The sequence below is a fragment of the Lissotriton vulgaris genome, chromosome 5 (genome assembly GCF_964263255.1).
Source record: "Lissotriton vulgaris chromosome 5, aLisVul1.2, whole genome shotgun sequence".
In the NCBI taxonomy this organism is placed as follows: Eukaryota; Metazoa; Chordata; class Amphibia; order Caudata; family Salamandridae; genus Lissotriton; species Lissotriton vulgaris.
The window spans coordinates 365,882,641-365,897,002 of NC_141693.1; the positions used below are offsets into that span (position 1 = coordinate 365,882,641).

General features: G+C 43.0%; 1 protein-coding gene across 2 annotated transcripts in view; it reads right to left on the reverse strand.

Annotated features, from left to right (window-relative positions):
• The window catches only part of FBLIM1 (filamin binding LIM protein 1), a 112,570-nt gene that overhangs the window by 16,881 nt on the left and 81,327 nt on the right, over nucleotides 1-14,362 (reverse strand). Inside the window, exons 4-5 of one of the 2 annotated variants that reach the window (XM_086921694.1) lie at nucleotides 6,610-6,739; nucleotides 3,489-3,658 (exon numbers count right to left, since the gene is read on the reverse strand). In XM_086921694.1, coding sequence (XP_086777820.1) covers nucleotides 3,489-3,658; nucleotides 6,610-6,739 — 300 coding nt within the window. The remainder of the gene's footprint in view (nucleotides 1-3,488; nucleotides 3,659-6,609; nucleotides 6,740-14,362) is intronic. The other variant, XM_086921695.1, reaches the window with a different exon arrangement.

The following is a 14,362-nucleotide window of genomic DNA, read 5'->3' on the forward strand; positions in this document are numbered from 1 at the left end:
ACAAAGTAGAAATAGAGATAGCACCAATCGTATACCGGTACCACTGCCTCCAGCACCAGTATCCTGCTAAACCCCTATCATGTCAGAATTGAGTGGCGTTGTTAGCCTCCAAACATTTCCATAGCCAAGCAAGGTGAAGAATGGTAGTGGGGTCCTTCTGCTCAGGAATGGTGATAGCTCCCATCTTCCCTTCCTCAGGGCTTATGGAATCCTAAGATTTCCTCCATGGCCTGCAGTGATTGTATTTAGACAGGTGCATTATAATCCATTCCCTGAGCTGAGAAGAGGGAGATGGCTCCCCTCACACCATCACTCAATGCACCATGGTGACCCCATGAAAGGTTAACAGGTACCCTGGGGTGTGTACGTCCATCCTGATGAAAGGGGCATTACTCTAAATGAATTTCCCTTTTATTTTGTCTGGGTCACAGCAGAGAAAGTAATTCATGGGATTAACAGAATGGTGGCTCGGGAACCCCGAGCCCTTAGGATCTGCCAAGATTGTCCCTGCGCTCCTCTGGGATCCCCAACACACTAAGCCTGCAACGGGTGCTGTTTCAACCAGTGCTTGCACCACCAAATGTTTGCCGCTGCCCAGCCATTTTCCTTCTGTGGCACAGCCACCTTGATAAGCAAGGACAATTCCAGCTAGTGACCATGATGTAGGAAGGTTTGAGTGGTGGCATGTATTAGACATGAGTGGACCCCATGCTCTGGGGTTCCCTGAGAATCTTCCCCGCAATGCCCTAGGATTTCACCCCTATACTGAGTCTATCCCAGGTATTGTTCCCTCTGGTGCTTGCATCACTGTACTAAAGTCTGAAGCTGCTCTGCCATTCTCCTACCATGACACATCTGTCTCAGTAATCAAGAACAATTAACACCAAAAGCCAGTATGTGGAAATGTTAGGGTGGTGACTGGCATTAGCACTGGGCGGAGGCAGCACGCTGCTTTCATCTAAATTGAGGCTATTGGCACTTAAAGCTACTTTATTCCAATGGGATATCTAGGAAGGTTGAGCTTTTGCAGCAGTGTTTATGTGTAACTACTGGTCCCACATTTCAAATCCAGTAAGACGATTTGTTGGTGAAAGTGAGAGAGGGATAGTAAGCTTACTTTAAGTACTTAACTTAGCATAAATCCAAGTTCAAAGGGTAGCAGAGCCCTTAAAAAAGACACATTTTCTGTTAGAAAGAGCAGCTCATGCTGGAAGTGCTGATACAACTGAATTGTGTCTGTGGGGTCTTGAAGTTAAGGTGGTGGGGGACGGTATTATCTTGGAACATTACCAAGCCATCTGGCGTCAACGTGTATTAACCACTTTCTTTGAGTGTGTGGAAGAAGACGGTAAGGTTGATTCCGATTACAAATTTAATGAGACGAGCTTCTCTACCTAACATACTTTCATACACCGCAGACACTGCTACACCTGATTACAGTGACCTGCTCCAGCTACCAGCTAGTGGGAGTATTTTTAGATGGTAAATTTCTTATCTCCAAAGCTAAGGCACTGTCTCTACACAGGTATATGTCTCTGGATGACCTTCTAAGGAGGTCAACTCTAAGGAGGCTAAGTTCAGGATTTTGTCTCTGGGTTACGTGTATAGGAGCTTGGAGTTCAAGTCTAGTCTGGTAAACCCTGCACGGTGTGATGCATAAATATTGTCTCTCCCTCTCGAATTCTCTGCTTGTAACAAATTGCAACAGAATTCTCTGTGCTTAATTTGGACATTTCATACATTTTGATCAACAGGTGCCCCTTCAGTGTAAGGATGTAATGGAATATTACATTGGCAACCACGAGAAAGACCTCTTGAACTATCCCGCCATCAAGTGCATTCTTCATTGAAGGTTTTCTGGAACATATTTTAAACCTAGGAAGAACATAAGCAACCCCTCAAAAATTCCCAGCGGCAAACACATTCTTCCAAAGTGGTATCTTCAGGAACCGACATGCTTAGAGGCCTCTAGGCTGAAGCATTCAACAAATTCCTAAATGCAAAACACACCCAGCACTAAACATGCTGCCAACTAGTTCTGCACCCATATACGGTGCCCAGGCTACACTTGTGCTCAATATGTATGGGGGTATATGTCTTTGGCACTGACTTGCATGTCTCAGAAGCGGGTTAACAGAATGAGTCCAGATGTGCTGAGAAGAAGTGTGTGAATATGGGGTACCCTAGTGGATCCAGCCTTAACCCCCTCACTCAAATAGATACAAATTGCGGGATGGGCTTAATGTAACACCCCATAGAAAATAATAATCAATCAAATTATTTAGACTTTTAAATGAAAAACATATAACATTATTTTAGTGTTACAAAGTTACACAGTGAAGTAATTATTCAATCATTTAAAAATGAATAATTTCCGATTTTTTGAATACAAAAGAATTCAACTACACTTTCCAATAGTTTTTCAAAAAAATGAAAAGTATTTTAAATTAATACAAAAGCAAATAGCTATTATTTAAATTAAAAAGTAATTAGATTATTAAAATATAAAGATTGTTTAAATTGTTGAAAAATAATATATAAAATTAACATATTTTAATCATGTAATTATTTATTAAAATGTACTTTGATCAGTTTATGTGCCATTACATTAGATGTTATTAGTTCTAGGTAAACAATAATAATTTTAAATTACTTTATAATTTTATTGTGCATTAAAATATTTTTTACTTTTTTTAGGAATTATTAAACTGTATTAATTTGTCCCTACATTTTATCAATGGGAAATCTCCGCCACTGTGTCTGATGGGTAATAGGTGTGACGAGCATTTCATAATTAAGGTTCCAATTTTTTTTATTTTACTAATGTATACCTATAAATGCTGATAGGGCACAATATCTTTTCACGTTTCAATTTATTTAAAAAAAAAAAATCTGAAACTAGGTTTTCACATTAGTGTCTCTCCATTCTGTCAGTCACGAATTCTTGTACAATCAATGTGCATATTGACAGTGTAGATTTAGAAATATTAGATTTTACTAATGAAGCTTAAAAGCTGCAGACGTGCTCAAATGCTAGTTCTACACTGCTAATGTGTTTAGGTGATTGTATTGTTGTTTTGTGTTTGGCTACAAATTTCGAGAGCACAGTTACATGTTAACCATGGAAATATACTAGTTCTAATTAATTTTTTATTCACCCAAAAAATAAAATATGAATAAATATGAATAAATACCAAGAAGACAAGAAAACAATATATATGTGAAAATACAGACGAAAATGTCAAAAAAGAGGCCTAACCATAATTAATCTATCCTCTCTGGGATCCTAACACAACAATACCTCACCCCGAGAGCGGAGGGTCCAATGATGATTTGTCAGGAGAAATAATAGTCATTAATATATAGAGACTTCTCACTTTCTCCTTATGTGTCAAAGTTCTACATACATACCCATGCTTTGTCGGGGGATGGAAAGCTGGTTGGGTGGGCAGGGCAGAGGGTGGTGGTGGGAGGGAATTAAATCTCACCTTATAGCAGGAGTCACAGATTGGCTGACCGTCCATCTGGTAATACCGCTGCCCTGCCAGTGGAAGTTGACACTTTCTGCAGGTGAAGCAGCCAGCGTGGTATTGCTTCCTCATGGCCTCTACAACAGCAGCCTGAGCAGAGATGCCTTTGCGACAGAAGGCACAGATTTCTGGAATAGAATGAGAAAATCTAACTCCAATCTTGATTTAGTGTATTTATAAGAGCACTTTTATCCTAGACACTGTGCATAAAATAGTATGTCCACAAAATTAAGTCAAAGATTAATTTACAATAAGATTATACAGCAGGACTGGGATGGTGTGATAATTAAAGATACTGTTCTTCAGAAACAGGAAGCTCATTCCATGATTAAGGAGCTAAAAGAGAAAAACAGTGAAAGCAAGAAGAGACAGATGGGAATGAGTAACAGTAATTGAGACAGTGCATCACAGAGCAAGAAGCGGAATGACCAAAGAAGATAAGCAAGACTGGGCTAAAGAATGAACATAGAAGATTAAAAACAGGGACATTTAAACTTAAAACATTTAAAATGTAGGAAGAAGTTGAGACAGATCAGGACAAATATGCGAGTGATGTACAAGACGTTTGACTGACCTGAAAGGGAGCAGTAGTACATTTGGGAAGACCAACATGTAAGGAGCAGCAATAGTTAAGGACAGAAAGAGCTAAAGTTTTGATGGGCAGTTATGAGAAGAATCAAACTAAAAACCAAGGTTATCAATAAAAGAAGAAAAGGCAGTTACAAAGGGGAAAAGGAAAGCAGAAATGTTAGATGAGGCTGAAGAGAATCTCTTTTTTGGGATTACATTTGAGAAAGTGCATAGCCATCTATGCCTCATCAACGGGAAGGTATGCCAAAACAAGGACATGGAGAAAGGCAGTATTAGGGGTCAGGAGAATAAAGAAAGAAAACTAAATGAAACGAATGAAAAGACGGTAATAGTATACAAAAAGAGAGAAGATGGGTATTGGGGGGTACCACCCTTAAATCAACTAATTAGCAAAAATACAAAACAAGTAAATTAAACAATATATAACAACATTATTTTTCAGAGTCAAGCAATGAGAGTGTGGTGTTCTCTCAGGTCAGGTTCTCCCTGGACCGGAAACAAGCATCCTAGGACCAGTTCGGGGTTTCACACCTCAATAGCCAGGCTAGCTTGACTCCAGTGGCATAGAGAGCACGGGGCCTACGTCTGGGCATACCCGTCCCACTCGGGGTGACAAATGCAAAAAGAACAATTGATGGTCAGAATGTTGAACAATGTCAAACACTCACCCCAGTACAGAGATCTGGGCCTACATCCATCGTTTGTTTGCTCTCCATGTCATTCCAGTTTAAACCCAGCCACTGTGTCACTGGATTCAAGCTAGCCTGGCTGATGAGGGGTGATGCCCCCAAACCTGTCCCAGAATGCTTGTTTCTGGTCCAGGGAGGACCTGGCTTGGCAGTTCGTGCTGGACTGTTCCCATGAGGCACAGGGTGAAGTCTGATTTGCATACGGCTGGGTCTAAACTGGGTTGGCATGGAGAGCAAAAGAACGATTAATTTAACCCAGATCTATTGACTGGGGGTGAATGTTTGATTTGCTCTGCATTCCGTCCATCATCTGTGTGTCTTTCGTGTCTCAGTACAGTACCTTCAGTAGCATCCTTCTTTCTATATCTATGCACACGGAGCCATCGTCATAGTACCTTCCACTTTTTAGTGCCCATTATCCCTCTATACTTTAATTTTGATATGTGCCAACTTCTTATATATCAATTCCCCATCTCTGGTAGGCCATCTTCCCTCTTACCTAGTAATCTTCTTCCACTTACCTGCAATCCCACTGGTATAGTGCATTATAATGGGGGACTTTGCAAAAGATGTTACGAGCTCTTTGAGATTTCTGTCACCCACAGCATAGCTGCCCAACAAGAAGCATGCCCTGTCCCCTTCTCTCACTCTCAGTAATTCTCAGTTTTACTCACAGTGGGGTTCTAGGGTGGTGGGATAACGCCGTGTGTGGCTATTCAACATCTTCCATAGTCGAGCATTTACTTTGCACCTAATTCTATATCTATTCACAGTGTTCTTCGTGACAGTATGTGCGCAGAATTCTACCCTCTGCAGTCCCTATAGTAATTCACCCACTCTTGGTCAAGGTCGCCATGTCTCCTTGTAATGTTTACCCCCTCTGGTCAGTTCACCCCTCTCTGTTTGTAGAGGTCACCTTCCTACTTTGTAAAGTACTTGCAATAACCCATTCTCTAGCTCCTTTGTTAGATGAGAGTATGGAATAATAGCCTAACTGCACGCTGATATGTGATATGCTGGACTCACAGCCTGGGGGAGTTAGGGTCTGACCCGGCTGGTAGGGAAGGGGACCTGCGACAGACTGAGGGCTCCAGGGGTCTCTGGGACGTGGTGCTCCCTGGGTTGTGGATACGAGGCTTCGGCCTGAAGGTCCATGGACAAGTCAAGACACCGGAATATATCTGCTATTTCAGAAATAAAGATTACGAGAGCGAAGTGGGAAGTGGGAAGGAGGGTAGGGGGTTTGGGGAATGTTTCTTATTGTTTTTGTTAATTGTAGACACTCTTTCCATTGTTGGGGGACTGCGCAATTGTGGTGGATTTCTACTGTCTTATTTTTTGTGTGAAAATCAATAAAGACTATAAAAAATAAACATTCTCCATCTCTTCCCTATCTTATGTCAGGGTTAGACTGTGTCAGAAAATATGCTGTGGCACCAAAATACAAGTGGCCCTCATTAGCGAAACAGAGATCTAAAAAAGTGGCACACATTTGCAAATAAGGGTAGTTTTGAACTTTAGAAGACATGCTGTGTAAGTGTTTTGCAAGGTATGTGAGATTGCATGCATTTGTGCTTGCTGCAGGCAATGTTTGTGGTAATATCAGGGAAAACAACAGTAAAAACCGGCCCACTGGACCATAAAACAGGCCCACAAGCTGCCAGAACACCTGCCCACACACTGACCTGACAGACTAGCCCTTTGGTCACTGACAGATTGCCCAATAGGCCAGTATGACACTGCACTCTGTTACCACAGTCCCTCTTGACACTCATGCATCCTTTTTCCCTCTACTGTACCTGTAGTGCCATCCTCCTCCTTATATCCGTTGATGCTCTTCTTGGGTGGTTGCGGTTGATTGGCTTGTATGAAACTGACCGGTTGTGGCTTGATCAGCGAATACTCCTCCAGAAGTGGTGAGATGATCTGCTGTGGAAAGGAGCAGGGATGAGTGCAAATGTCTTTCTCCTGCACTGCATGTTTGTTGGCTCACTGCAGATCTGCGCCTAAACCTATCCACACCCAAATGTTTGCTTAGGGCGGCAGGAAGTGAAGGGTATCAAAAGTCCTTTCATTCAAGGAAAACCATCCAGCACCGCCTCACTCCATCCCTCTTTCTCTTAACACACCAAACAGTTATCTTTTAAAAAACATGCAAACAAAACACATTTCATAAGCTCATTTTCAGATTTTTTTATACACATTTTAATAGTGCTATGGTGAATTTCTGTTCGTTTCACATTTTTTCGTTTTGAGTTATTCTAAGCTCAATTATGCCTTTATTTGTGAAAGGTACAAATGTGATTTATAACTGAAAAAATACGTGTTCTTTCCTCCTTTATGTGTTTGAAGCTATTGTTTATATTTGCAACTTTTAATTTAGCACTCAAGCAGTAAGGAGACTGATTCAAAGATATTGTAAAAAATAAAATGAGCACAAATCTCATATAAAAGTCAAATGCATTTTTTAATGGATATATTTTCTAACGCATTTTTTTCTTGCAACTTTATGAGTTTGAAATATAAATACAAATACAAGATTATATAGCTCTTTAAAGCAAGCCATTTGCCCCTTCTTTTTGTTTCGTCATTACATGCCTGGTATACCCAAGTCTTGGCAGTAGCTTTTCTCCTCTCTGCTAAGTTTTATTTAGTGGTAACGAGCTATGAAGTCTACATGTACGTTGCAAATGTATCCTTGCTAATGTCTCAATTAAGGGTGTAATGTATATGTTAAATGAACGTCTTATTGGTTGACTCACTTCTCTGTTGGATCCCCTTCCTGGGGGTAACTGACCTGCCCATCCCAAGCACCCAATTCCACTGGTTGTTTGCATTTGCCAGCCATTTTACTAGCTCACTGGTGCAGTGCAGTATTTGGTCAATGGCCCCCATCTGCAATATTACTTTTAAGCTTTAAAAAGACTTTCCAGAGTACCAGTTGGAAGGTAGGCACAACAACCTCTCACTCTCATTGGCTTCACTCCTTGCAGAATTGCGGTTTTATGGTTGAGCCACCTTTGACGTACACGAATAGCATTAAAACATTTCCGACACATGTACCCGTCTCTTCATTTATACACCAGCTCCATTTAAAGATCCTGTCTCTTTCTTCTTTCGCTTCACAGTTCTGGACAGCATGCAGGGCACTGAAACAATTGCCACTTATGCCACACTTTTCCAACCAAGCACACCCATGAAGTAGCATAATACCTGTCCACAGATGTGCAGTATTGTTAATGAGCTGTATGAAGGACCTGCCTGCTTTATATTATTGTATTATAATTTCACAGCGGAAGATAAAAACTCTGCTTATTGAAATATTTTTAAAAGTTGAAAAAATATGTCTTCCTTGCTATGAAATGTTTTTTCACAGTTTTTCAGTTAGTAGCAATTCAAGTTTACATCAGAAAGTTATTTAACTAGTAGTTATTCTAAAAGGGCACCCTGAATTTAGAATATGTCCAAGTATTGTGCATCTCTTTGTAATATATTGAACCTATAAATGTAGATAACATAAATAAGTGCCTCATCAGCTGACCAAGTTCAGGTGAGGATCAGTAATATACAAATCAGTCTTGGCCGAGCTCCAAAACGACATTCCTGCCAGAGTGGCAGAGTTACGTCCTTCCTAAATAGGAACACGAAGAACTATGTGTTAGTCTTTGTTTGCCATTGCCCTTTTATGCAAGAAACAATTTGCATTTTTTGTTGTGCAATTCAGTCGATCATACCACATACTTTTGTCCTACATTGATGCATAATTTCAGGTTTTATGGCACCAGTTAGATATTAGCCAGGTTTGTTCAAAAGGGAACTCACCTTCCTAGAATTTGTAAGATTTTGCGGAGAAGACGGTTTCTCTAAAAGTCTGGTTGAACTTGACTGAGTCATTGACACGTAAAGCAGGCCTGACGTATGACTTACTATGTATTGGCTCTACTAGCCTTTCTGAAACTCTCCCGTTTCTGTATATAGTAGTTTATTTGTCAATCTCACTTACGTCTTGATCAAGGGGACTCATATTCCCAATGACTTCTCCTTAGCATGAGGGATGTGGAGTGAAAGTTATATCTTGAGTTTGCTATGAATGGAGCTGTTAAGTTCACTTTGGGTGAGATCGATTGACTGGCACTTTGGTTGTGCAGCGTAAGACCACAAGTCATCATTGCGCCAAATAAGGGGGATTGTTCCATGGAGCTCGGCTGACCCTTTGTAAAGTAACGTATTTAACGTATTTCCTTGTTTGAGTTTAGTCACAGGAGGGGACAGAGAATTGGAGCAGTGATTGACAGGTCGCTGTACATCCTGTACGTCAGGTGTTATTCGTAGATGTGAAACACGGAGAAGGGTGGGTTGCCTAGACAGAAACTCTTTGCCTCACACTAGCTGGATTGGTCAAATAAATACTGGAAAAGGGACTTTTGGAGTTAACAGCTACACATCAGATACAGGGGAAAACTATTCAGACAAAATTCACTAAAGATAGGGTTACAAGGGAATTTATTATCCATCAAGACACTGTAATCCCAGTAAATTTAATAGAGAAAGCCCAGGAAACTAGAAGTCCGGCTCCTTATAACATACCTCATGTATACCACTGGCATCACATAATGGGCCATCACGTTTATTCTGGGAGCTATCAGGTGATATCTGTGGCATAATTATAGAGAATGCATCTCCTGTGAAAAAGTGGTGAACAACTTTGTGGAGCCAAAACAGAAATCCGGATCTCTCACAATTTCAACCTAGGTCAGGCCAGAGTTCAGGCCCTCAAGCAGTAGAGAGAGCATATTATGATTGTCAGGTGCGTTGTCAATTGTCTCTACATCATGGTGTACATTCAGGATTGGGGTCTTGAGGCTCTTTGCCAAACCTGTGTCACCTAGGGTGTTTTTTGGAAACGCAAAATGTGTTTTGTGTCCTAACAAATGATCCAGATAATTGAATGTCTGAGTAATGTTATGTGTAATAGAGAAACGTTATGCGGGCAGATAAAGAGAAGTTGCTGATGCTAGGAGGCTTGGATTTAATGCAAGATGGGTTTAAAGGCTGCTTGAAAGGAACCTTAAGAGTAACGGGAAACAACCATTACAACACAGTCATTGCAATGCACTACCTTTACAACGCAGCTGTTACAAAGCAGCTGCCTTTACATCACATGCCATTACAACGCATGTCACTACACCGCATGCTAATACAACGCATACCATTGCAATGCATGCCCTTACAACTCATTAGAAGGTAAGTAAGGGGGATTTTTTTGTTTTAGGGTGGGTAAGGGTTTTGGGGTACTTGGGGATATTATTTTTACCCCTACACTATCCAACACTTACCCTACTGTTGCACTCACTGGAGTGGGAATAGCAATTTTTACCCCTACACTATCCAACACTTACCCCACTGTTGCCCCAAAAGTATTATGCGTTGTAATGGTATGCGTTGTAATGGCATGCGTTGTAAAATCATGCGTTGGAATGGTAGTTGCGATGTAAAAACCGCATTGTAAAGGAATGCGTTGTAATTGTTTGCGTTGTGACGTCATATATTCAAGAGTAACAAATAGTTTCTTACCTGTCGGTTTTGCAGCTTGAAAATCTTTCAGTATTCACTATGCAGTTATTATTCCGCGTTCTAGTGGTTGGGTCCGGTATCGCAGTCTTTTCTTTCTTTTTTTTTTTGTAGCCCAGGTGGGCGTCGAAGTCCCACCTTTTGGTGTACTTCCTGTGACGTAGGCAAGCTTCCTGCGGAAGCTCCCACCTTTGGGCGCCATCTTCGGATTCTTTTTTCTTGTTTTTGTGTTCTGTTTGTGAATCCTTTGGCAATGTTTTCTATTTCTTCCTCCAGTAAGTGATTTTTTTCCGCTTTGTCCTTTAAAAGTGTCTCTTTCTATATTGACCATATACCACCTTGTTCTCCTGCCTCATCTTTCTGGCGGAGGTGGGTGGGTTCGCTAGTGAATCCAGAAAGATCTTCAAGCTGCAAAACTACACCGACAGGTAAGAAACTATTAGTTTTGCAGCGTGAATCTTTCTGTATTCACTATGCTGTGCATAGACTTTGTAGCGGTTTGTTATGTTTGTGGCGGCTGGGTGGAAGATGAGCGTTGGTTGTTGAATATATATGTTGAAACACCTTCTGTCCTACTTGTGCTTCCTTGTTCATTTGTATATCCACACAGTAGTGCTTAGTGAACGTGTGCACTGAAGCCCATGTTGCCGCCAGGCATATGACTTAAATGGGTGTGTTAGCTAGGAAGGCTATTGTTGCTCCTTTCTTCCTGGTAGAGTGGGCTCGTGCCCCTTCTGCTAGTTCTTGGCCTGCCTGTTTGTAGCAGAATTGTATAGTTTGTGCGATCCATCGTGCGATGGTTCCCTTTGTTACTGGTCTACCCAGGACACTGCTTGCTAAGGACACAAAGAACTGCTTTGTTTTCCTGTGCTCTTTAGTTCTTTCTATGTAGTGTATTACTGCTCTTCTAGCGTCCAGGGTGTGCAGTGCCCTCTCTGCGCTTGTGGACGGTTTCTGAAAGAAGCTTGGTATTTGTACTGTTTGGTTCATGTGGAACCTTGACACCACTTTTGGCATAAAGTGTGGGTCAATTCTCATTACCACCCTATCATTGTGTATTTGAACGGAGGGTTCTTGTAGTGTTAGCGCTTGTAGTTCGCTTACCCTGCACAGTGAGGTGATTGCCACCAGAAAGGCTGTCTTCATTGTCAGCATTTGTAGGGAGGCCTTATGGATGGGTTCAAAGGGCGCTTTCATGAGCTCTGTAAGTACTAAATTAAGGTTCCATGCCGGTGGCGGCATCCTCTTAGGTGGTGCGATCCTTTTTGCCCCTTCGAGGAATCTCTTTACTATCTGTGATGTAAAGAAGCTCTTTCCTGTCTCTCCTCTTGTGTAGGCTACTATCAATGCTAGGTGTACTCTAAGCGAGGATGAACTTAGTTTTGCTTTCAGCAGGTGCGTGAGATATCTTAGCACCGTTGATTCCCATGTCATTTTCTTGTGTAGCTTCTTCTTGCTGCACTTTTGTGTGAACCTCTTCCATTTTGCCACATAGCACCTTCGTGTGCTAGGTCTCCTTGCCTCCCGTAGCACCCGCAGGGTGCTCTGAGGTAACCTTAGGTGTGCAAACTCTATGTTTTCAGGAGCCATGCCGCTAGGCTGAGGCTCTCTGGCTCTGGGTGTAGTACTTCTCCGTTTTGCATGGAGAGTAAGTCTTTCCTTTTCCCGAACCTGTGGGGTGGTCCCTGTGCCATTTCCCTTATCTGTGAGTACCAGGTCTGCCTGGCCCACTGGGGTGCCACCAGGATCATTGTAATGTTGCTGGTTCTGCACTTGTTTAGTACTCTGTGTATCAGCGGTATCGGGGGAAAAGCGTAGGCAAATGTCTTCGACCAGCTTATCCATAGGGCATTCCCCTGGGATTGCTCCTCAGGTTGCCTGGATGCGAAGTGTCGGCATATTGAATTCTGGTGTGTTGCAAATAGGTCTATTGTCGGTGTTCCCCACCTTCTGAATAGCCTTTGCGTTTCTTGTGCATTGAGCTCCCACTCGTGGGATGCTGAAGTCTGTCTGCTGAGCCAGTCTACTTCCACATTGTCCTTCCCTGGTAGGTGTATGGCTAGCAGGTCTATTTTGAGTGGGATGGCCCATCTCCATATTTCCTGCGCTAGGTTGGACAGTGCGACTGATTGTGTTCCTCCCTGTTTGTTGATGTAGAACATCGTTGTTGTGTTATCTGTTTGTATCAACACCCTTTGGTTGTGCAGTTGTTTCTGGAATGCCTTCAGGGCGAGGAACACGGTCTTCAGTCCTAAGTAGTTGATGTGTCTGACCACATCTACTGGAGTCCACAGACCCCTCACTTTGAGTTTGTTCATGTGTGCTCCCCATCCCTTCTGGGATGCGTCTGTGGGATGGTCACCATTGGGGTTGGTGGTGTTAAGGGCTTCCCCCTTGTTATGTTCTCCCTGTTCCACCATGTAATCTCCTCCTGCACTGCGTGCGTTACAACCACTAGATCCTCCCAACTTCCTGTAGCCTGTGACAATTGCTGTTGCAGCCATTCCTGGAATGGTCTCATGTGGAGCCGTATACTGGGGACCAGGTGTATGCAGGACGCCATCATCCGCATGATCTTGCTCGCTGTCCTCACTGCCAGAGCTCGCCCCTTCTGGTAGTGGCGTGTCTCCTTCAGCAGGGCCAGTGTTCTCTTGTCGCTGGGGAACACCTTGCACTGTATGGTGTTGATCTGTGCCCCCAGGAAGATCTTCACTTGCTCTGGTTCCATTTAGGATTTTCCCCAGTGTATGGAGAATCCCAGGTCTGTCAGTGTCTCTGTGATCCGCTGTGCGTGTTCCTTGCATGTCCGGTGTGAACTAGCTTTAATTAGCCAGTCGTCGAGGTATGGGTATACATGAATACCTTCCCTGCGCAGGTACGCTGCCACGGCTGCGAGACATTAGGTGAACACCCTTGGTGCGGACTTTAGTCCAAAGGCTAGGGCTGTGAACTGGTAGTGTTCTTTGTTGATGGTAAATCTTAGTAGATGTTTGTGCTGCCTGTTCATGGGAATGTGCAGGTAGGCATCTTTGAGGTCTATGGTGGACATGAAGTCCCTGTCCCTTATCTGAGGAATGACCTCTTGGAGGGATGTCATTTTGAACTTTTGTGTCTTTATGTATCTGTTTAGGAACCTTGGATACAGGATGGGTCTTAGCGTTTCATCCACTTTTGGAACTAGGAAATAGTTTGAGTACACTCCCTTGTTCCTTTCTCTGAATGGAACTAGTTAGATGGCCTCCTTTTGGAAAAGTTCTTGTGATTCCTCTAGGAGCAGCGCTAGTCCTGAATGCGCCTTCCTTTTCGGTTTCCTGTTTGGTGGTTTCTTTTCCAGTTCTATGCAGTATCCAAACTGTATGATGTTGAGTATCCATCTGTCTGTAGTTATCTTCTTCCACTCCTGGAAGAAGTGTCTTAGCCTGCCTCCTACTGGTGTTACATGTTCGTCGATGTTTGGTCCGTGTAACTCCCTCTTGTTGTCCTTGTTGTGCTCCACCCTCGGAGGGGTCGTGTGGGTGGGCACGCTTGGTATGACGGAGTCACTTTGAGGTGGGTTGTTGGCCCCCTCTCCTTGTCTGCCCTTGTTCTTTCGCCCTCCGGCGAAAGGACTGGCCCGAGGCTGGTACTGCCAGGTTTGCTTTTGCTGCCCCTGCTGGGATTTGTTGTCGCCCCGGTGCGCCTGCTGGAATGTCTGGTGTGACATTCCCGGCTGGTTTCCTCCCCTTCCGTTTGGTCTCCGTGTCGGGGTACCCCTTCTCATCCATCTGAATTGTAAGGCCCCCATGGACCTTGCAGTTTCCTTTTCTTTCTTGAGCTGGGTGAGTTTCTCATCCACCGGTGCCCCGAACAGTGTCTCTCCATTGAAGCGAGTGCTTAGAATGTTGTTCTGCACTTCCGGCTTGAAGCCTGAGATCCTAAGCCAGGCCTGCCTGCCTTCCTTCTGTGATTCCTATCATCATAAGTCTGCTGGATGTGTTAGCC